The sequence below is a fragment of the Elephas maximus genome, chromosome 12, assembly GCF_024166365.1.
Source record: "Elephas maximus indicus isolate mEleMax1 chromosome 12, mEleMax1 primary haplotype, whole genome shotgun sequence".
Taxonomy (NCBI): Eukaryota; Metazoa; Chordata; class Mammalia; order Proboscidea; family Elephantidae; genus Elephas; species Elephas maximus.
Genome location: NC_064830.1, coordinates 91,407,308 through 91,431,718, shown reverse-complemented (window position 1 = coordinate 91,431,718; position 24,411 = coordinate 91,407,308). Strand labels below are relative to the sequence as shown.

The 24,411-nt window shown below is 40.6% G+C and overlaps 1 protein-coding gene across 1 annotated transcript; it reads left to right on the top strand.

The window, feature by feature from the left end:
* Positions 1-17,839: 17,839 nt before the first annotated feature.
* GJC3 (gap junction protein gamma 3) lies at positions 17,840-23,941 on the top strand. The gene is made up of 3 exons (XM_049904529.1): positions 17,840-17,909; positions 22,294-23,078; positions 23,401-23,941. The coding sequence occupies exons 2-3, from the start codon at positions 22,298-22,300 to the stop codon at positions 23,406-23,408; spliced, it is 789 nt and encodes a 262-aa protein (XP_049760486.1). The 5' UTR covers positions 17,840-17,909; positions 22,294-22,297; the 3' UTR covers positions 23,409-23,941.
* Positions 23,942-24,411: the final 470 nt, after the last annotated feature.

Here is a 24,411-nt window from a genome sequence, read left to right as displayed (position 1 = left end):
TGAAATTGGAGATATTATAACAGATTCAGCTGAGATTAAGATCATAACAGAATACTATGAAAAATTGTATTCCAACAAATTTGAAAACCTGGAAGAAATGCACAAATTTCTAGAAACACACTACCTATCTAAGCTAACATAAACAGAGGTAGAAAATCTAAACAGATGCGTAACAAAACAAGAGATTGAAGAAGTCATCAAAAACTGCCAAAAAAAAAAAAAAACCAAACAAACAAAAAACCCAGGACTAGATGGTTTCACTGGGGAATTTTACCAAACATTCAGAGCAGAGTTGACACTAGTTCAACTCAAATTCTCACTAATTATGGAAGAGGAAGGGATACTCCCTAACTCATTCTGTGAAGACAGCATCACCTTAATACCAAAGCCAGAAAAAGACATTACACACAAAAAAGAAAACAACAAACTTATATCCCTCACGAATAGAGATGCAAAAATTCTTGTCAAAATTCTAGCAAACAGAATTCAACAACATATTAAGAAAATAAAAAATCATACATCATGATCAAATAGGTTTCATACCAGAAATGCAAAGGCGGTTAGACATCAGAAAACCAATCAGCGTAGTTACCGCATAAATAAAACAAAGGAAAAGAACCACAAGATCCTCTCAATTGATGCAGAAAAAGCATTTGATAAAACCCAACACCCTTTCCTGATAAAATCTCTCAGCAAAACAGAAGGGAAATTTCTCAACATAATTAAGGGCGTTTTTTTTTTTTTTTTTTTAAACAAATGGAGTCCTGGTGCCACAGTGGTTAGGAGTTCTGGCTGCTAACTGAAAGGTCGGCAGTTCGAATCCACCAGCCACTCCTTGGAAACCCTATGGGGCAGTTGTACTCTGACCTATAGGGTCGCTATGAGTTGGAATCAACTCGATGGCAGCACGTTCTTTTTATGCAAAACCAACAACCGACATTATCCTCAACGGACAAATACTGAGAGCCTACCCCCTGAAAACAGGAATGAGACAAGGATGCCCACTAGCACCGCTCTTATTCAGTATTGCACTGGAAGTCCTAGCTAGAGCAATATGGTGAGAAAGAGAAAAAAAAGAGTATCCAAATCAGAAAAGAAGAAGTAAAACTATCCCTATTCACAGATGTCATGATTCTATACATAGAAAACCCTGAAGATTCCACAAGAAAGCTTCTGGAATTAATAGAAGAATTCAGCAGTGTTACAGGTTACAAGCCCAACATGCAAAAATCAGTTGAGTTTTTTTACACTAATAGGGAGGAATCTGAAAAGTAAATCAAGAAAACAATATCATTTACAAATTAATAAAATAGCTAGAAATCAATCTAACCAGAGATTTAAAAGACTAATACAGGAGTTGTAACTAATGTCACAAAACAATATGTGTATAAATTTTTGCATGAGAAATTAACTTGAACTGTAAACATTCACCTAAAGCACAATTAAAAAAAAGGAAAAAGAAACACCCCATAGCATGTTCATGGAAAAGTCCATATATTGACAGTCCACCATTAATTATTAGTTATTTAATCAGCTATAAGTCTACTTAATTGTACTAATGTTTTTTCCCCTCATGAATGTAACAAAAGATCTTGTAAGTGCAAAAAAAAAAAAAGGCTTATACAGTGAAAACTATATAACACTAATACAAGAGACTAAAAGAGACCAATATTAATGGAAGACTTAATATTGTGAAAATATCAATAATACCCAAAGTGATCTATTAATACAATACAATCTCAATCGAAATTTCAACTCTGTCCTTCACTGAAATGGAAAAACTAATCACCAACTTTATGTGGAAAGGAAAGAGGCTAAAGCAATATTAAAGAACTAAGTAGGAGGCCTCACATTCCCTGATCTTAATACATACTATACAGCTACAGTAATCAAAATGGCTTGGTACTGGTTCAACAATAGATACCTAGACCAGTGGACCAGAATTGAGAGCTCAGAAATAAATCCATTCACCTATGGACAACTGATTTTTGACAAGGGGTTCAAGTTCATTCAATGGGAAAGGAAAAGTCTCTTCAGCAAATGGTACCCCCCAAATTGGATATCCACTTGCAGAAAAATGAAACAGGACCCATACCTCACAGCATGCCCCAAAACTAACTTAAAATGGATCAAAGACCTAACTATTAAAGCTAAAATCATAAAATTCTTAGAAAAAACACAGGAGCAAAACTATGGAATCTAGTTTTTTTTGTTTTTTTTTTAATGATAAATTATCAAACACAACTACAAATGCAAGAGCAGCAGAAGACAAAATAGGTAACTGGAACCTCATAAAAATGAAATACTTATGCTCTTCAAAAGACTTTATCAAAAGAGTAAAAAGACAACATACAGACTGGGAAAAAATCTTCTGGAATCACATATCCAATAAGGGTTTAATCTCTAAAATATATAGAAAACTTCAACAGCTCAACAACAAAAAGACAAACAACCCAATTAAAAAATGGGCGAAGGACATGAACAGACAATTCACCAAGGAGGACATTCAAGTGGCCAATAAATACATGAAAAGATGTTCACGATCGTTAGCCATTAGAGAGATGGAAGTCAAAACTACAATGCTATATCCTCTCTTCCCTGCTAAAGTGACACTGATCAAAACAAACCAAAACAAACAAACAAACAAAAAAACCCAGAATACAACAAATGGCAGTGAAGATGGGGGGAGATTGGAACCAGTATCCACTGCTGGTGGAATTGTAAAATGGTACAACCACTATGGAAAACAGTATGGTACTTCCTCAAAACACTAGAAATAGAACTACCATAATGCACTGATCCCACTTCTAGGTGTATACTCTAGAGATACAACAGTAAAGTCAAAAACAGACATATGCACACCTATGTTCAGCACAGCACTATTCACAACAGCAAAAAGATGGAAACAACTTTTTATTTCCGAAGATGCCCATCAATGGATGAATGGAAGAACAAAATGTGGTATATACGTACAATGGAATACTGTGCAGCCATAAAGCATAATGATGAGTTCTCAAAACATCTTATAACTTGGATGAAATTGGAGGATATTATGATGAGTGAAATAAGTCAATCACAAAAGAACAGATACTGTATGATCTCACTTTTATAAGAAGACAAGAATAGGCTTACAGAGACCAAAGTTCATTAGTGGTGACCAGGGGTGGGTGTGGGGAGGGGAACTACCTCTTTAGATAGTAGACACCTACTATATTTTTTTAAAATTTTATTTATTTGTGATAGGGAAGGTAACACCAAACATGGGTGAAGAGTGCTCAGCTTAACCAGGGTAAGTGATCCCACTAACAAGTACACAAGAGAAAAGAATGTTTTTGATAAAGGATATGACATTCACGAGGGTAAGTAAAAAAGTATTTGCTACTAAGCTTCCAGTTCATACATGCACGGGTTTATTCCAAACAAGCATGGTTAAACATGTCTCTGTGATCAGTGGATGGCTGCAGACAAGTTCTCTTAGTAAATACACTTGTCTTAGTTTCGCTAGGGTGCCTTCAAAAAAAAGGATACTTTTTGCACCATGGAAATAAACAATTTTGAGGTCAGGCTGATATCAAATTTTTAGTAAAACTCAAGTGGACGTCTTCCCAAATTATTGAAGCTTTACAACAAGCATATGGGAATGCTGCCTTATGTAAAACATCAGTTTTTAAGATGGGTCAAGCGTCTTAAGGAAGGTCGGGAAGACCTCAAAGATGAGCCAAAACAAAGTTAAGGCAACTGTTTTTGGGGATTCCAAAGGGGCTTATTATGAAAAAGTTTCCCAACTTTTTAACCATTCATCTTTTGAATATATAATTGGGGGAAAAAAACCCTGAAAACTGCATTGGTGAGAAAAAGGCCAGGATGGTTGTGCCGAGGAATTTTTTTTCTGTTATGACAATACATCTATCTGCTCATTCTTTGAGGGTAGCAAGGGTGGTCTTACAAGAATTTCATTGAGAGATCTTATCCCATCCCACCCTACAGCCCTGGTTTTGCCCCTGCGGTCTTCTTTTTGCTCCCAAAACTCAAAGAACATTTAAAAGGAACATGATTTGTGCCCCTCGAGCACAACAAAACTGCCGTTTTGACATGGTGTAAATCAAAGAGTGCAGAATTCTTTTGGGAAGGAGTAGAGAGATGGAAACATCACCTTCAGAAGTGTATAGACCTAGATGGAGAATGTCCAGAAACAGTAGTAGCTTTGCGTTTTGATATTTTTTGTTTAATAAAGGTTTCTATGACTTTGTAGCAATACTTTTTGACTTAAACCTCATATATTTCAACAACACCAACAACAACCAAAAAATATGCGTATGGTTACGTATGTATGTATATATGAGTATTTATTGTGTGTACATGTGTGTGCACATATAGATGTATCTCTATGCATGTGTAATTGGGCAAATCTGCTACAAAAGATCTCTTTAAAGTGTTGAAAAGCAAAGATACTACTTTGAGGAGGACTAAGGTGTGCCTGAACCAAGTCATGGTATATCAATCTGTGCATGTGAAAGCTGGACAATGAATTAGGAAGACCAAAGAAAAATTAATGCATTTGAATTATGGTGTTGGCAAAGAACATCAAATATACCGTGGGCTGCCAGAAGGACTAACAAATCTGACTTGGAAGAAGTACAGCCAGGGTGTTCCTTAGAAAGGAGGATGACGAGACTTTGTCCCTTGTGTTGAACATATTATCAGGAGGGACCAGTACCTGGAGAAGGACATCATGCTTGGTGAGGTAAAGGGTCAGTGAAAAAGAAGACCCTCAAAAAGAAAATGGATTGACACAACGCTGTAACGATGGTCTCAAACATAGCAACAATTGTGAGGATGGTGCAGGACCAGTAAGTGTTTCATTCTGTTGTACATAGGATTGCTATGAGTCAGAACTGACTCAAAGCCACCCAACAACAACAACAACATATGTATGTGTAGATACATTTATGTGTAGCATGCATATACAACCATATCTGTAGTAAACCACATGGGGAACAGTTACAGATACTTCTTAGACATAACAAAACACCTCATGAGACTGGTTTTCTGGGTCTGAAGGCTTAGGACCATAGTTTTGGGGACAACTCATCCAACTGGCATAATATAGTTCATAAAGTTTACGAATGTGCTCAGTGCTAACCAAAAGGTTGACAGTTTTAACCCACCAGCTGCTCTGTGGGAGAAAGATATGGTAATCTGCTTTCATAAAGATTACAGCCTTGGATATTCTATGGGACAGTTCTACTCTTAAAAGCTTGGGAGTGGCTATCTAAGATATAACTATTGGTCTGTACTTGTCTGAAGCAAAAGAGAAAGAAGGAAACTAAAGACTCAGAGAAGAAACTAGTGTACGGGACTGTCTGCATGAATCATGGTGTCTTATTTATCTAGTGCTGCTATAACACAAGTGGATGGCTTTAACAAAGAGAAAGTCATTCTCTCATAGTCTACGAGGCTAGAAGTCCAAATTCAGGGCATCAGCTCCAGGGGAAAACTTTTGCTCTGTTGGCTCTGGAGGAAGGTCCTTGTCATTAATCTTCCCTGGTTGAGGAGCTTCTCATTGCAGGGATCTCAGGTCCAAAGGATAAACTATTCTGGCTCTTGTTTCTTGGTGGCATGAGGTTCCCATGTCTCTTTATTCGCTTCTCTCTTTTATATCTCCAAAGAGATTGGCTCAAGACACAATCCAGTCTAGTAGATTGAGTCCTGCCTCATTAACATAACTGCTGCTAACCCCATCTCATTAACGTCATAGAGATAGGATTTGCAACACAAAGGAAAATCACATCAGATGACAAAACTGTGGACAATCACAAAATACTGGGAATCATGGCCTAGCCAAATTGATACACCTATTTTTGGGAGACCTCATACCACCAAGAAAGTAGCATCTGGAGCAGAGTGTATCCTTTGAACCTGGGGTTACTACATGAAGAAGCTCTTAGACATAGGGAAGATAGATGACAAAGACCTTCCTCCAGAGCTGACAGAGAGAGAAAGCGTTCCCCTGGAGCTGATACCCTGAATTCCGACTTCTAGCCCACTAAACTGTGAGAGAATAAATCTCTGTTTGTTAAAACCATCCACTTTGGTATTTCTTTTATAGCAGCACTAGATAACTAAGACACATGGTGTCAACTACCCTGAGACCAGAATTAGGTGGTGCTTGGCTACTGTTAGCAATAATTTTGATCAGGGTCCCAATAGATGGATCCTGATAAAATGGGAGAAATATGCGGCACAGAACTAAAATTCTCAAAAATCTAGACTTACTGGACCAGTTAAGACTAGAGAACTCCCTGAGACTATCAACCCTGAGATACACTTTAATCCTTGAACTGAAACTATTCCCCGAGGTCACCTGTTAGCTAAATAACAGATTGGCTCATAAAATAAAGAATAGCACCTGTGAGTGCTGTGAATCTTAAAAAAAATCTTCCACAGGAGACCAAAGTGTCAACAATTACTCTAAAGCAAAGATGGAATGGTAAGGGGACAGAGAAACTAGATTACTGGAAATGGAACATTCAAAATGGAATTCATAAGAACGTTGACACACTGTGAAAAATGTAACAAATGTCACCAAAAAATTTGTGTAGCAGTTGTTAAATAGGAACTTAATTTGCTGTGTAAACTTGCACCAAAAACACAATAAAATATTACTTAAAAAATATACTGATGGGCTTATAAACCAAACCAAACCCGTTGCTGTTGAATCGATTTCAACTCATAGAAACCCTGTAGGACAGAGTAGAACTGCCCCATAAGGTTTCCAAGGAGAGCATTGTGGATTTGAACTTCTGGCATTTTGGTTAGCAGCTGTAGCTCTTAACCACTACACCACCAGGGTTTCTGATGGGCTTATACTATATAAAAATATAATTTGTATGATAACGATAGCAAAACTGAGGAGGGAAAGAATGGAGCTATATTGAAACAAAGTTCTTGTATCCTATTGAAGTGAAGTTAGTATTAATTTGAACTAGATTATTTTAAGTTAAAATCTTAATTTTAATCACCAAGGCAACCACTAAGCAAATAATTAAAAAATACAGTGAAAAATAACAAGGAAGTTAAAATGATACATTAGAAAATATCTAACACAAGACAATAGTAATGGAGGAATGGAGGAACAAAAAATACATTGTTGTTGTTGTTAGGTGCCGTCAAGTCGGCTCCAACTCATAGCGACCCTATCCACAACAGAACGAAACACTGCCCGGTCCTGCACCATCTTTACAATCGTTGTTATGCTTGAGCTCATTGTTGCAGCCACTGTGTCAATCCACCTCGTTTAGGGTCTTCCTCTTTTCTGCTGACCCTGTACTCTGCCAAGCATGATGTCCTTCTCCAGGGACTCATGCCTTCTGACAGCATGTCCAAAGTATGTGAGACGCAGTCTCGCCATCCTTGCCTCTAAGGAGCATTCTGGCTGCACTTCTTCCAAGACAGATTTGTTCATTCTTTTGGCAGTCCATGGTATATTCAATATTCTTCGCCAACACCACAATTCAAAGGCATCAACTCTTCTTCGGTCTTCCTCATTCATTGTCCAGCTTTCACATGCATATGATGTGACTGACAATACCATGGCTTGGGTCAGGTGCACCTTAGTCTTCAGGGTGACATCTTTGCTCTTCAACACTTTGAAGAGGTCCTTTGCAGCAGATTTGCCCAGGGCAATGCGCCTTTTGATTTCTTGACTGCTGCTTTCATGGGTGTTGATTGTGGATCCAAGTAAAATGAAATCCTTGACAACTTCAGTCTTTTCTCTGTTTATCATGATGTTGCTGATTGGTCCAGTTGTGAGGATTTTTGTTTTCTTTATGTTGAGGTGTAATCCATACTGAAGGCTGTGATCTTTGATCTTCATTAGTAAGTGCTTCAAGTCCTCTTCATTTTCAGCAAGCAAGGTTGTGTCATCTGCATAACGCAGGTTGTGAATGAGTCTTCCTCCAATCCTGATGCCCCATTCTTCTTCATATAGTCCAGCTTCTCGGGATTATTTGTTCAGCATACAGATTAAATAGGTATGGTGAAAGAATACAACCCTGGCGCACACCTTTCCTGACTTTAAACCACTCAGTATCTGCTTGTTCTGTCTGAACAGCTGCCTCTTGATCTATGTAATAAATACATTAGGCATATAGGAAACAAAGAGTAAAATGGCAGTCATGAACTCTATCTTATCAGTATTTACATTAAATGTGAATGGATTAAACACTCCAATCAAAAGGCAGAGTTTGGCAAAATGGACTTTAAAAAATGATCCAATTATATGCTGTCTATGGAAACCCTGGTGGTGTAGCGTTTATATGCTATGACTGCCTACCATAAGGTCGGCAGTTTGAATCCACCAGGCACTTCTCAGAAACTCTATGGGGCAGTTCCACTCTGTACTATAGGGTCGCTATGAGTTGAAATCGACTCGATGGCAATGTGTTTGGTTTTTTGGTTTATATACCATATATAGGAGACACCCTTTAGATTCAAAGACACAAATAGGTTGAAAGTAAAAGGATGGAAAAGATATATTATGCAAATAGTACCTAAAACAAAGCCGAAGGGGCTATACTAATATCAGACAAAATAGATTTTAAGACAAAATTGTTCCCGGAGGTGAATGTAATTTTGTAATAATGAAAGGGACAATCCATCAGGAAGACATATTTATAAACATATGAACCTAGTAATAAAGTCCCAAAATACATGAAACGAAAACTGACAGACTTGAAGGGAGAAATAGACAACTCAACAATTATAGAGATTTCAATTCCTGCCTTTCAATAAATGGATAGAAGAAGTAGGAGCATTATAGTACAATGAATTACTTAGTATGGCCCTTCTAGCCATGGCCTTTGTGACTCACACACAATGAGTGAGTGAGACTATGCAAATAAGTTATATGGAACCTGTGATGGTTGAGGTTATAATGGGTCAGCTTGGCAAGGCCATAATTTCCAGTATTGTATAGTTGTCCTCCATTTTGTGATCTGATATAATTATCCTCCATTTTATGTGTTATAAATCCTAACCTCTATACGTTAATGAGGTAGGAACAGTTTGTGGTATATCTTGAATCACAGCCTTGCAGGTGGGTGTGGCTCAAGTTCTACCCTTACTCAAGTTACACCCTTCCCTGGGGTGTGGCCTGCAGCCAATGTATATATGTAAGTGCTCTGGAGGGGCTCTCTCTCACTTTGTATTCTGCATCCAGTTCATCATTATCTGACCTCTGGCTCTTGGGACTTGAGCCAGTGGCCTAATGTCTGATGTGCCGATTCTGGGATTTGGTGGCTTCTGCAGCCCTGTAGGCCAGTGGCCTATCATTTGACCTGATTTGCCAGCTTCCGCAGCCTTGTGAGCCAGCAACCTGTAGCCTGACCTGCATCCACGTGGGTTGAGAGAAGTCTATGTCTGATCCACAGATTTGGGACTTGCTAGCCTCAACAACCATGTGAGCCATTTCCTTGATGTGGTTTATGAGTTTTGTGAGATGTTGCAGTGAATTACAGAACCCAAAGATGGGAGGGAAAGTACTGAGGGGAAGAATAGTTGATGTTAGAGATAATGGAATGGTACAACAATTTCGAAAAGTTGGGCTTTCGGATCATATTTAACCTCCACATTATAGGAACCAGCTTTGTGCTGATCCTTATAAAATAAATTATTCGTTTACACATTATCAGTAATAAAATAGAAGACTTGAACAACGGCATAAATAAATGAGGTATTGATACATGCTACAACATAGCTGAACCTTGAAAACATTACACTAGTAAAGAAGCTAGTCACTGATTCAATTTATGTGAAAATTCCAGAATAGGAAAAACCATAGGGACGGAAAGTAGGTTAGTGATTTCCATGGGATGAGTGGAAGGGGAAATGAAGAAATACTGTTAGTGAATATTCTAAGATTAGACAGTGGTGATAGTGGCACAACTCTGTGAATACACTAAAAACCACTAAATTGGTTTTAAGTATAAAAGGGTGAATTTTGTGGCACATAAATAATATCTCAATAAAATTGTTATATAAAAAATGTTAGATGGGAAGCCAACATAGGAATGGTGTAAGAAATATCAAGAGATCAAGAAGCACTATCTCAATGACAAAATCATGATCCCTTGGTAAGTTTTTGAACTGAGTTAGTTGTCAAAACAAGGATCCATTGATTGAAAGTGCAGTTGTTTCCCCATACAGAAGGACCTTGCAATACCATGTCAGGTATATGTGGTAGTGATTCCTGAATTCTTCCCCAAAGGTACTGTGATTTTTAAGGTTATGTGTTAACTTGGCTGGATCATGATTTTCACTGGTTTGGCAGTTATGATGTAGTTAAAAAACAAAAACCCGTTGCTGTCAATTTTGACTCATAGTGACCCTATAGGATAGAGTAGAACTGCCTCACGGGGTTTCCAAGGAGTGGATGGTGGATTCAAACTGCCAACATTTTGGTTAGCAGCCAAGTCTTAACCACTGCACCACCAGAGCTCTGACGATGTAGTTGGCAGTTATATAATGGTGTGATCACCTCCATGATGAGATTTGATATAATGTAATCACCTCCATGATGTGATCTGCTGTGAGCAGTCAATCAATTGAAAGGGAGTTTCCTTGGAAATGTGGCCTGCATCAGTATAAGTGAACTTTCTGGCAAGGCTTGGGGGCTTTTGCTCACACTGGATCCTGTAGCTGGTTCCTGTTTGTCTGACCTCTGATTCTTGGGACTTGTGCTAGCAGCTTACCTGCTGTCTTGCCTTCCTATCTCGGGATCTGTGGATCTTCACAGCTTGTGAGCCAGAGGCTCACATCTAGCCATTTCTCAAGCCTAATGAGAGCAGATCTCGTGTGTCTACCGGAGAACCTGTCATTGAAGTATGAGGCATTGGTGATTCAGTGGTAGAATTCTTGGCCAATGTACCTCTTGCACAGCTACCACCTATCAGTGGTGGATTGCATGTTCCGATAACGCTGAACAGGTTTCAGTGGAGCTTCCAGGCTAAAATGGAATAGGAAGAAAAGCTTGGCGATCAATGAAAACCCTATGGATCCCAATGGGTCAATCTCCAACTCATCATGGGGATGGCACAGGACTGGGCAATATTATGTTCCATTGTGTAGGGGGTTTGCCATGAGTTGGGGTCTGTCTTCAATAGCGGATAACAACAACAACAATCATTAAAGTATGACCCCTTCCTGATAAATCAAAAAGGCAAGAGATGGGGTAGGCAGCAGGTGACTGGAAGGAGATTTAACTACAATGGAATTGGCCTGCATGTGCAAGGTTTGTCGACCAGAAGGGTGCATAAGTATCCCCTAGGGCCAGTCATGAACTATGCCCCAGAGAGAGCCAGTGTGAGATTATCTTATGTCTTGTTTAGTAGGACTCCCTGGATGGATGAACATCCTTCAAAATATAAAAAAAGAATCAACTGGCAAACTTTCAAAAAAATTAAATTACTTAAAAGATGAAAACTATCAAGCTGGCCTCATACTTCTCCACAGTTATATTAAATACTGAAAAATAATGGAACAATTCCCAAAAAGTCCCCCCAAAATTAATCAAGTGTGTTAAAATAATTTTTAATCCAGCTAAACTGCAAATCAAATATAAAGGTAATAGGAAAACAATTTGAATATAAATATAAACAATTCAAACAATTTGAATATAAATGAACTTGAGAATTTTGTTCCCATGGGCCCTCCTTAAAAAATGTTACTGTACATACTTTAGCCAATCAAAAGAAAAATTACAGCAAATTACAAAAAATTACCAAAAAAATTACAGCAAAAGGTGATTTAATATAGAGCTTAACAGAGGACTAAGCAGTGCAAATGTGATAATTATGTTTGTAATAAAGAATATAAAGGTTATAAATCCTATAGAAATAACTAACGAAAGCTGTCAGGAGTGGGTAGGGGGAGAAGAGATAACATGCAAGGTGAAGCCTATAAATCAAGTCGTGAACATACAAGTAAATAATACAAATGATAGTGCAGCAAGTAAAATCAGATGTAGAGGAGAGGGAGAAATGTAGAAAAAGAAAATTTAATCGGTTCATCTTTGCTTATCGTGGGAGTTTAGAGATCCTTGCCTATAGAAATAAAGATATCATGTGACATTCAGGTTAGAATGTAACTACTAGAGAAAAATATAGACCACCTAGGTTTTCAGAAGAAACACCCCAAAACAAAGAATACACAGACCACATAGTGAAGGATTTTCAAAAACTATAAAAGTAGGAAGACTACTATAAAATAATGCGACAGACCTTATCAATTAAAAGAAAAAGTATTTTTATATTAGATTTATAAAGCAAAACTCAGCCTTGTGGGCAACTTAATAATTGTAAAAAGGTTGAAAATAAAAATGGACAAAAGCGTACCAGGGAAAAGAATACCAAGAATAAGCCATATCAAACAAAGTTGTAATAAACAAAGTAAAAGAGTACTTTAAAAATCTAAAGGGTGTAATTTACAATGAATAAAAATTATGGCAGTTAGAATCCACTAGCCGCTCCTTGGAAACCCTGTGGGGCAGTTCTACTGTCCTATAGGGTCACTACGACTTGATGGCAATGGGTTTTTTTCCAAGGGCTATGCAAAAAGTTAAGTAACAATATTTATTATAAAAAATCATACAAGGCACTAGAAATAGACACGGATACATTAGTAAAAGTACATTTCATTTCTCCCAGTCCATGGAAAATCAAAGGCAAAAATTAGATAAAGAAGATCTAAATGACGTAATTAATATATTAAAGCTAATTTTTACACACATATGTACGTATATATGTATGTGTGTATTTGAGTTGATTTCAACTCATAGCGGCCCATATGACAGAATAGAACTGCCCCAATAGTGGTTTCTTAGCTGTAATCTTTGCGGAGGCAGACTGCCAGGTCTTTCTCCCAGAGCTGCTGGGTGGGAGAGAGAGCCCTGGTGGCACAGGTAAGTGAGCAGTTAGTGTATATATACACACACATCACTCTATATCCTGAAAAGAGACAATATAAGATCTTTTCAGATGCTGTTGGAGAATTCACATAATTTTACATTTGAAAATCTGCATTTTGAAATTATTGGCTCAAAGAATATGAACATAATTAAGGCTTATAATATTTTCCAACTGTCCATCAAAGGACTGGGCCAATTTACATTACAACTGTCAAGGTGTATGAATACATGCATGTTCTATTACATTTTTCACCAGCTTTGTTGTTGTTAGGTGTCGTGGACCTACGTACAACTGAACAAAAACACTGCCAGGTCCTGCGCTGCCCTCACGATCCTCTTACGCTTGAGCTGGTTGTTGGAGCCACTGTGTCAGTGCAGCTTGTTGGGGGTCTTCCTCTTTTTTGCTGGCCTTCTACCTTACCAAGCGTGATATCCTTCTCCACGGACTGGTTGCTCCTGATAGCATGTCCGAGTACTTGAGAAGTCTCACCATCCTCGTCCCTAATGAGCATTCTGACTGTACTTCTTCCAAGACAGATTTGTTCTTTCTTTTGGCAGTCCACGGTATATTCTACATTCTCCAACACTGTAATTCAAAGGCAGTCAATTCTTCTTCCGGTCTTTCTTATTCATTGTCCAGCTTTCGCATGCATATAAGGTGATTGAAAACACTATGGCTTGGGTCAGCACACCTTAGCCCTTAAAGTGATGTCTTTGTTTTTTAACACTTTAAAGAGGTCTTTTCAGCAGATTTTCCCAATGCGATACGTTGTTTGATTTCTTTCTTTTTTTTTTTTTTAATTGTACTTTAGGTTAAAGTTTATATCTCAAGTTAATTTCTCATTCAAAAATTTATACTTTTTTTTTTTTTATTGTTTTGTGACATTAGTTGCAATTCCCACAATGCGACAGCACACTCCCTCCTTTCCACCCCAGGTTCCCTGTGTCCATTCAACCAGTTCCTGTCCCCTTCTGCCTTCTCATCCTGATTTTGGACAGGAGCTGCCCATTTGGTCCTGAATATCTGATTGAACTAAGATAAGAACACATTCCTCATGTGTATTATTTTTTGTTTTATATTCCTGTCTAATCTTCGAAGAGTAGGCTTCAGGACTGGTTTCAGTTCTGGGTTAACAGTGCGCTCAGGGGTCATAGTTGCAGGGATCGTTTGATTTCTTGACTGCTGCTTCCCGGGGCATTGATTGTGGATCCAAGTGAAATGAAATCCTTGACAACTTCAACCTTTTTTCTGCTTATCGTGATGTTGATTATTGGTCTGGTTGTGAGGATTTTTTTTTTTTTTTTAATGTCAAGGTGTAATTCATATTGAAGGCTCTAGTCTTTGACCTTCATCAGTAAGCGCTTCAGGTCCTCTTCACTTTCAGCAAGTGAGATTGTGTCATCTGCATAACGCAGGTTGTTAGTGAGCCTGCTTCTGATTCTGATTCCCAGTTCTTCATATAGTCCAGCTTCTCAGATTATTTGCTTAGCATAAAGATTGAATAAGTATGGCGAAATGATACAACCCTGACACACACCTTTCCTGACTTTAAACTATGCTGTATCCCCTTGTTCTGCTCGGTTGACTGCCTCTTAGTCTATGTACAGGTTCCTCATGAGCACAATTAAGTGTTCTGGAATTCCCATTCTCCGCAATGTTATCCAAAATTTGTTACGATCCACACGGTAGAATGCTTTAGCATAGTCAATAAAACACGGGTAAACATCTTTCTGGTATGGTCTGCTTTCAGCCAGGATCCATCTGACATTAGCAATGATATCCCTGTTCCACATCCTTTTCGGAATCTGGCTTGAATTTTCTTTAAGTTCCCTGTCGATTTTCTGCTGCAACTGCTTTTGAATGATCTTCCCCAGCTTTAAGAATTGCCATTCAAAAATATTTGCTGATTTAATGGGTAAATCAGTGAGGAATTGCCTTAAGCTGCCAGTAACTGATTAGACATTTCAGTGGCTTAAAACTAGGTATAGGTTCGTTTCTCCCTCATGTAAAATGAGAAGAATCAACGCCTTTGAATTGTGGTGTTGGTAAAGAATGTTGATTATATTATGGACTGCCAAAAGAATGAACAAATCTGTCTTGGAAGAAGTATAACCAGAATGTTCATGAGAAGGGAGGATGGGAGGCTTGGTCTCACATACTTTGGACATGTTATCAGGAGGGGCCAGTCCCTGGAGAAGGACATCATGCTTGGTAGAGGGTCAGTGAAAAAGAGGAAGACCCTCAATGAGATGGATTGACACGGTGGCTGCAACCATGGGCTCAAGCATAACAATGATCATGAGGATGGTGCAGGACTGTGCAGTGTTTCGTTCTGTTGTACACAGTCCAGAGCTGGTAGCAGCTTCTCAGTATCATTGGCGGCCAGAATTCTTCAAACATGGCTTCTGTCCTCAGGGCTCATGGTCCAAGATGTGTTTTCCCAGAAGTCCCATCCAACAACTTTTGCTTACATCTTATTGGTCACCCCTAACTGCACGAATGCTTGGAAATATAGTCTTTCCACTGGGTATACTAAATAAAATCAGGCTTCCCTTGCTAAGGAAAAGGGGAGAAATGGATGTTGGTAGGCAAGTAACAGTCTCTGACACAGTAGATAAAAACAGAATTTCACTGCTATTTTACTGAGTAATTCTTTGATTCCTACCTAGGCTGAACGTTAATGAACTTCGAATTGTGTTTTCTGTGAAAGGTCTATTCATGTCTGTCTTAGTTATCTAGTGCTGCTAGAATAGAAATACCACAAGTGGGTGGCTTTAACAAACAAAAATTTATTTTCTCACAGCTTGGAAAGCTAGAATCCAATTCATGGCGCCGGTTCTAGGGAAGGCTCTTTCTCTCTTTGTTGGCTCTCTGAGAAGGTTCTTATCTCTTTCCCTTGGCTCCTTGGTGATCTTCATGTGGCATGGCATCTATCCTTCATCTCTGCTTGTTTTTCTGTCCTACTCTGTTCTTTTTATATCTCAAAGGTGATTGGCTTAAAACATAGCCTACACTGATATGGACTCTTAACATAACAAAGAAAACCCATTCCCAAATGGGATTATAACTATAGATATGGGGTTAGGATTTACAACACATATTTCTTGGGGACACAATTCAATTCATAACAATGTCCTTGCCCAGTTTATGTATTGGGGCATTTAGAATTATCTTAAAATTTGTATAAGCTCTCAATATAATTTCAGCAGGGTACCCTTCTGATGTGATATTTTGTGTTTTTTTTTTTTTCTCTGTTTTAGAGAAAGAAAGAGGTGTTTAGAGGAGATTCAACTTGATTTCTCTTAGGATGCCTGAAAACCATTCTCCTCTGAGAGCAAAGGGAATGATATGAGGCATCCCAGAGGCACTGAAGCTAGCCAACCTTATGATGGTGGTAGGGGAACTCCTTTGGCAGGAAAATGTTCTTAAGACCCCAGTCCTTGAACTTATGTAGTGCTTCAGTGAATTAGAACATCTAATTTCTTGCAAGGACCGTAGGAGCCAAATACTGACTGCAGATCTTTTGAAGAACATTAAACAAGAAGCTACCATAGTTCTGGATGGAGTCTGAGGAAGGTTATCAGGGCAGGGGATTGTGGGTGGTAGATGTCTGATTCAGTCCTGAGCTGTGGGGCTGCTTTTGCACACAGAAAGTGATTGTTCATGTCGCTAGAGAGAAGTATTGTGACTGAGCATTGTGCCTGATCCAGGAGCAGCGTCTGGAACTGAGGTTCCCTCCAACTCCTCTCCCTGCAGGGTCCAGTGTTGACTCTGGGAGCTGTTTCAGATAACAGAGTAAACGTATCCCGTACTCCATCTTGCCTCAGGCTCATGAGCAGGGAGTTATTTTCCCATTCACTTGCCCCCCTTTGACCTTACCCAGTCCTGCTCGTATCTCTGGTGGGGATCTTGGTTTTAGCAATGGGGGTAGAAATGGGTGCAAGGGTAGGCATCCCAGTCATCATTGGGCCTGGTGAGAAGGGCTGGGCCCCCTGGGTTGCCAAGAGGGAACATGAAGCAGATCCCAATCCTACTCTGAGGGGAAGCCTGTGTTTTTTCTACCAGCCAAGAGGAGAGGACATCCGGAGGTCCATGGTGAGTTCTGGAATGGATGTTGCTCGAGGAAACAAAACGCACTTGTGCACGCACATGCACACACACACGCACACACACACATGAACACACACACACACACACGCACATTTTCCTGTGAGTAAACCTGTGTTTTGGGTATTTTGGGGTGGGGGTTGGGTCCAGTAGAGATTCAAACATACGGAAGCTCTATCTGTTGTTGACTGAAAACTCTCACATTGAAAAACAGTGAAGGCATTTCTCCCCTTTCAGATGATCTGCAAATCCTTGTTTCACCTAACTTAGAAAATATACTCCTCATCCTCATCAACAGAGTTATTCTCCAGAGCTCATTCTTTAGCAGCAGAGCTGTCTGCTCCTCCGGATGCATTTCTTTTACTCTTCGCTAAGGCTATCAGGAAGGATCCCTGGTGGCACAATGGTTACAGCTCTTGTTTGCTAACCAAAAAGTCAGAGGTTCGAATCCATCATCAGCTCCAAGGGAGAAAATGCCTAGAGATATCCTCCAATCAGTGGTGTTACCCAGTGCAGTAACTCATGGTGTGACCCCTACTATGGACTACCATGTTGTTATATTGTTATAACTACGGCGATATTTTTATAAAAATAATAAATTTCTGCTGAAACACAGCAGAAAATTTTTACAGACAGTTGTTTTGGTGTCACTCCCTCTGACAGTCATCCGGTATGGTCCCACAGCACACGATAAGACTGCCAGGAATGAAAAGGGGAGGGGGAAGAAGTGGGTGGTGGCAGGAAGCAGGACCTCAGAAGAGCTGAGACTCTGTTGTGATTCAGCCTGACTATTCTTCTCTTTCCCTTGGTGTTGGTGCTTCTGCTCAAAGTTTCCAGGTGAGTACATGGGCAGAGAGCAGCCGAGATAGCATGGGGCCTGATGATGGTGGTGGTGGGGCTGCGTTGGGCTTTAGAGGGTGCGCCTCAAACTTTAATGTACACACGAATCGCTTGGAGATATTATTAAAGTTAAGATATGACTTAGTAAGCCTGAGATGTGGCCTGAGATTCTGTATTCCTGGAGATGCCACTGCTTCTGGTCCATGGATCACATTTTGAGTACAAGAATCTAGAATGTTTTCCAGGCCAGGTGGGGTGAGAGTGGAACAAAGAGCCTGAGTCCAGCACTGTTGTGTCCTCCCTTAGTGCACATTTCCCCCTCAAAACTGAACTCTCTGAGCTGGATTCTGCCACCAATGGAATCCTGAAATTTTTCTGCAAGAGAACAAGAGATGCTTAGAAGAACTCTTATAAAGCCATGTTAGAATTAAACTTTTTTTGAATATTAAAAAAACTTTGCATATTTGAAAATCCCCTCAAACTCTGGGCTTTCCTCACTCTTGCAGCTCTTGAGCTCAGATCCCACCAGGTCCCTCTTGAACAAGTCCATTTGCAAACTGTTTTCTCCAAACCTAAAAACAGAGCTGTTTCTCCTTAAGCCAAGTTTGTCAACTACACTGAGTCTGAGGCTTTGGAAGCATCTCCTCCTTCATTTTCTGCCTCAGTTCCCTTGGTCTTGAAGTTGGGCCTCTATGTGGTCCTTGAATATGTGCAGTATAAGTGTTGTTTTGGGGATAACAGCTTCAGGGCAAATGACAAAGAAGGATGCTCAGAATTAAATTTGGGGGCTCCAAACCTAGTTGTTCTCAGGCAAGCCCTCTTGTCCTGCTTCTGCCTCTCTCTCCTTTCCAAGTCCCCAGAGCTGTTTGGTGAGCTTTGGAGGCCTCAGCTCAGTTCTGGGACCTTCTCAGAAGACATTTGGGTGTCTGATTAGGAGCCTGGGGTGAGTGCAGGAAACAGAGAGAGGAATCAGAGATAAAGCTTCTGGAAGCTATTCAGATCTCTGACACTTGGAATATACCAGGCCTATTAAATTCCAGGTCTGCCTGGAATGTGCTAGAGATGTGTTTGGAGGGTGGTAGGGCTGCACTTTGAAATGAGATGAGAATTTACCAAATTAGCATTTAGCCTGCTGACTCTCTAGGTTAGCTAGGGCAGGATCCCTCACAGTCCTGGGGCTGCTTCCTCTAAATTGAGGATTTATGAAGCTGGCAGGGCTGCAGACACCCTCACAAATGGGGCTGGTTCAGAGAGGCTGTGCCATTAGCCTGGAAAAGGGAAGACGGGGCAGATTATCATGGCCTCACCAAATGGAAGGTTAGAAAAGCCCTTTCAGATGGTCTGGTACAGATGTCTTGCTTTATAGAGCTAGTATAAAAGGCCAAGAATGGAAAAGTGACAGTCCAGTGCCACCCTAAAACAGTGGCTCTCAGTGGGAGTAAATTTGCCCCCTAGGGAACATTTAGCAATGACTGGAGACATCTTTTGGTTGTCACAGTGGAGGGAGGGGTGCTACTGACATCTAGTGGGTAGAGGCCAGGGATGCTGCTAAACATCCTACAACACGCAGGGCCAAAAAACACGCAGGGCAGTCCCCTACAAAAAAGAATTATCCAGAACAAAATGTCAGTAGCCCCAAGGGGTTGAGAAACTCTGGGCCTATAGGTGAGGGTGTTACTAGCATTGAAATATGGCCTTCCTTTTAGCTTTCTTTGGAGTACACTTTCCCTCCAGAAAAACTTAGTCAAACATTTATTAAGAATCTACTTTATCCTCAGGCACTTCATTAAGTACTTTCTCACCTGAGAAGTAAGCTAGTGATTTTGTTTCATTCTTGTCTTGATTTTCAAATTAGGAAACACATATATTTATCTTTCTTATTATTTTTAATTATTCATTTTCTTCCTCTGAATTTTAGAAGAGTTTCCCAAGTGTGTTTTCTGGCACCCCAACTTGGTTTTCCTTACAATCTGTTCTATTGCCTTCAATGTGGATTTTAATTCTGCTACTGGTCATCTTATTATTTTTAGTGAGTTTATACATTTTTAAAAATTCATTTACTCTCATTTTTGCAGTTTTGAGAATGAGAGGGGATAAATCTAAATCTTCAGTCCGCCGTCTTTAACCATAGGTCCAGTTTTGTATCTTTCTAGGGACTGAAAGTAGATTTCTTCTAAAATTTAAACTTATTTTTATAGAAAATAGTTTTCAGAGGCCCAGTCTTCCTTTGAGTTTTCAGAGTCTGCAGTGGGGGTAGAATGATAGAAACTGAAGGGCCAGGCAGAGGGTCAAAGTGTGACTCCTTGTGGCTTTTCTCACAGTTAGTGGATAGCAACATATTTCTCTGGTCAAGTCAGACCCTTAGAACAGTCCTTTGGAAGCATCTCAATCCATCCCTTCACACCGCACAGAAATGACCATTCTGCCCAAACTTTGGCATGTGGTCTGTTCTTATCTATAGTTTACAACACTGTTGTTGTTGCTGCCAAATCAACTCCAGCTCACAGCAACCTTATGTGTCACGGAACTAAATATTGCCCACCTGCCATCTTCTTGACAGTTGACATGTTTGAGGCCATTGTTCCCAGCTATTGTGTCAATCCATTTCATTAACGCCCATCAAAAATTGTTTTGTGAATCTTTCTGGGTATTATCATTGGGAAGCAGATACGACACAAACTAGACATGTTCTATTTGCTGCGGTGTTAACTTAGAAAGTCAGGTTACTGTTCTTACAGTTAAAAGGGAGATACCTAGGCGTATTCACAGGGGAAACAAGTTGGGAACCAAATCCCTGAGGAAGCAGGAAAGGAGAAACTCAAGGATACAGATTTGAAAGGGACAGGTGTGGGGACATTGCTTTCTGTAAGATGTTAGAGAAAGAAGTCGATAGGAAGATAAAAGAGTAGTGGCTGAGGGTTTTTACAAAGTCTATGTTTTCTCTGCTGGAACAAGAGATTTGTGTGGTCTTCTGAGAGTGAGGGGAACCAGATGTGGATGGTTTGAAACACCTGCTGGGTATTGAGGACGGCTGCTGATTAGGGCAAAAATAAAGATGGCAAACTTGGCATTGTTGTTTGATGGCATTTTGGTGGGGGGAGGGAACTGAGGAATTTCTGAAACCTGCCCCTGCCAACCTCTCACCATGAGGCAGATATAAGCCCAAGGAACAATGGCAAAGGAAAGTCAAGTTTTGAATTTTTATCTAGTCATTTTTGGCTTTGGCCCCAAACACTGCATTTAACTCTGCTAAACTCTGTTGAAGGATCCCTGGTGGTGCAGTGGTTAAGCACTAGGCTGCTAAAGGTTGGCAGTTTGAACTCACCAGTAGCTCCATGGGAGAAAAGACCTGGTGATCTGCCCCTGTAAAGATTACAGCCTAGGAAACCCTATAAGAAACAAACAAACCCATTGCCATCAAGTTAATTCTGATTCATAGCTACCCTACAGGACAGAGTAGAACTGCTCTCATCGGTTTCCAAGGAGCAGCTGGTGGATTTGAACTGCCAACCTTTTGGTTAGCAGCTGAGCTCTTAACCACTGTACTACCAGGGCTCCAGGAAACCCTATGGGGCAGTTCTAATCTGTCACATAGGGTTGCTATGAGTCAGAATTGACTCAACAACACAAAACAACAAGGAAATTCTGTTGGATCGCCCTAAAATATACCCCTCCCCAAGCTGGTTAGGTCTAAAAAGCATCAGACTAAACCATGCCTGAGACTCTGTTCGCTTTATCCACATCCTCCCCCTCAGCCCCCTAAATTAACAGCATCTCAATCTTAACACTGTGATGGGAGTTTAAGGCCATCCCAACACACCTGTGAATACTTGAGGGCATGGAACCAGAGAAAAGCAGACAGTAAGGGAATCCATATTTCCCCCAGTGCTAGAACTGATTTGGTCCCGCTGAAGCTGGCAGTAGCCCCAGACCTGGCAGTCATCACTGGGGAGGCAAAAATTTTGTGGTTTTTTCCAAAGAGATGAATAATAAACAAGCCACTCTGGTCTCTTACTCATTAGCTTTTGGGAAAGGGTGAGAGGGAGGGAGGAAAAGAGAGACGAAGACAGGCCCTGGTCTCCTCTTACATGGCATGGACTGAATTCCTCTCCACTTAGCAATGCAGAAGGGGAAGATAGCCACACCCACATGCACTCGCTATTATTATTTTACATAAATGATTCCATTAACCAGTAAATAGGTTTATTATTATTATTAGGATCAAATTGGCATTTGATTAACCAAATCCTTGGAAGAATAGAAGAGAGGAGCAAAACAAAAACAAAAACAAAAACCCATCCTTGAATTAGGAGTGAAGAGGTGGCCCTCTAAAGAGCAGTGAAAAACATACCTACAATGATCCTTGTTCTTTGCTCCACAGGAAGATGTGTGGCAGGTTCCTGAGGCAGCTGTTGGCTGAAGAGAGCCGGCACTCCACCCCAGTGGGACGACTCCTGCTTCCTGTGCTCCTGGGATTCCGCCTCCTGCTGCTGGCTGCCACTGGGACTGGGGTCTATGGCGATGAGCAGAGTGAATTCGTGTGTAACACCCAGCAACCAGGTTGCAAGGCCGCCTGCTTTGATGCCTTCCACCCCCTCTCCCCACTGCGCTTCTGGGCCTTTCAGGTCATGTTGGTGGCTGTGCCCAGCACCCTCTACGTGGGTTTCACCCTGTATCATGTGATATGGCATTGGGAAGAATCAGAAAAGGTGAAGAAGGGAGAGGAGACTGTTTTCCAAGAAGGGGGGAGCAGCAGAGATGCCTCAGGGACTGGAAGCCCCAGGCTGCTCTGGGCCTATGTGGCACATATGGGGGTTCGACTGGTTCTTGAGGGGGTGACCCTGGGGAGTCAGTACTATCTGTATGGGTTCAAGATGCCCAGCTCCTTTGCATGTCGTAGAGAGCCTTGCCTTGGTAGTATAACCTGCAATCTGTCCCGCCCCTCTGAGAAGACCATCCTCCTAAAGACCATGTTTGGGGTCAGTGGGTTCTGTCTCTCATTTACCCTTTTGGAACTTGTATTTCTATGTCTGGGGAGACAGTGGAGGGCCTGGAAGCACAAATCTTCTTCTAACAACTTCTTAGTGTCAGAGAGCACCAGAATAAAGAAAGAACCAACTGATAACTTCTCAGTGGTGGAAACAAAGCAGCAATTTCAAGGAGCAGGTAAGAAGGGTGCTAGTAATTCTTTCCTCCTTCTCTGTCATGATGATTCCTTCCAGGGCAGATCTCTCACCTTTCAGGGGAGGACAACTTGCACATGGTACAAGTAGAAAACCCAGTTCTAGACAGATGTGTTCTGGTCACTGTTCCCAACTTACCTCCTAGCCCCCTCCCCCGTCGATTTGCGGGCTGCCTTCCAATGTACCAGAACTGGAGTGGTCAGTGAGTTAGCCATTCCAAGTACTACCTGTACCTCCTACTCTTCCATTTAGGTCTCTTCGCACTTAGAACAAGTCTAGATTATGCTTGATTCTCTACTTTGCAGAGTTATGAAGTCAGCTGGCTCACCTCCAAAGAAAACCTTATGATTGGACCTTCTTCCTAACATCCAATGAGTGGGGCTTTACGTCCAAGACAAGATAGAAGCTGTCGAAGGATCTTTAAGGGCTATGGTGGGCTATGTTGTGTGAGGTATTTCCTTGAAGAATCCCTGATGGTACCTTCTTACCAAAATTCTCTGGTGTCAGCATCACAGTTTTCACAGGCTTGTTTCCAGAGTCAGCCAGAAGAAGCCTCTAGTAAAATAGTGCCTCTCCCTGCCCTGCTCAACAAATATTAACTATTGCTGTTGGCATCTCTGTCGCTGAAGGCAATGCTCCTTCCTGTCCTAGTGGCTCCACTCATCTCTTCTTCTGTCATTCCCCATTTTCTGCTTCTCTCAACTTCAAAGGCCTGTAATGCATGAATGCCCCCCAGCCCTGCAACATATGTCACAGCCAGAAACTCTGGCCTTCAAAGAGTATATAACCCAACGTCCTTTAATATTTAGATGAAATTTATTAAAACACCTAATCTTTCTTTAGAAGATTACTGTGACTTCAGGGGCTTATGTCTCATTGACCGTTGATAGCTCTCATTTCTGCTGGATTCTCATTCTTTGCCTTGTGCACTGCAAGCTGTTCCATTGTCTCTAGCAACTTAGAGGTGCGACCAATGTCACTCAAAAAAGACAATAGTCTCTTACTGCCAATGCAGGGGCAACATCAAGGAAGGCTTACATCACAGCATGATTCAGCAGATAATTTATTTTCAGATATTAGACTTTTCTTCTCCTGAGTCTCTTAGTTGTTTCTGTCCGAGAATGTTCTAGCCCCTCACCTTATTGCATAACCTTCCCCTTCTTCTCAGTTTCCTTGCCCTCAAATTCTCAATAAATATCAGTTCTCTAGCTTTGCTTTCTCCTTCTGAATGCCAATTATCCCCAAGTGAGTTAGGAAGGCTCTTTCCTAGGGAAAGACATTTGGTTCTCCCAGGGACATTTTGGCAACAACTAATA

What these genes read in the sequence shown, in the direction of transcription:
- GJC3 (XM_049904529.1), top strand. Translation starts at nt 22,298, where the DNA reads ATGTGTGGCAGGTTCCTGAGGCAGCTGTTGGCTGAAGAGAGCCGGCAC.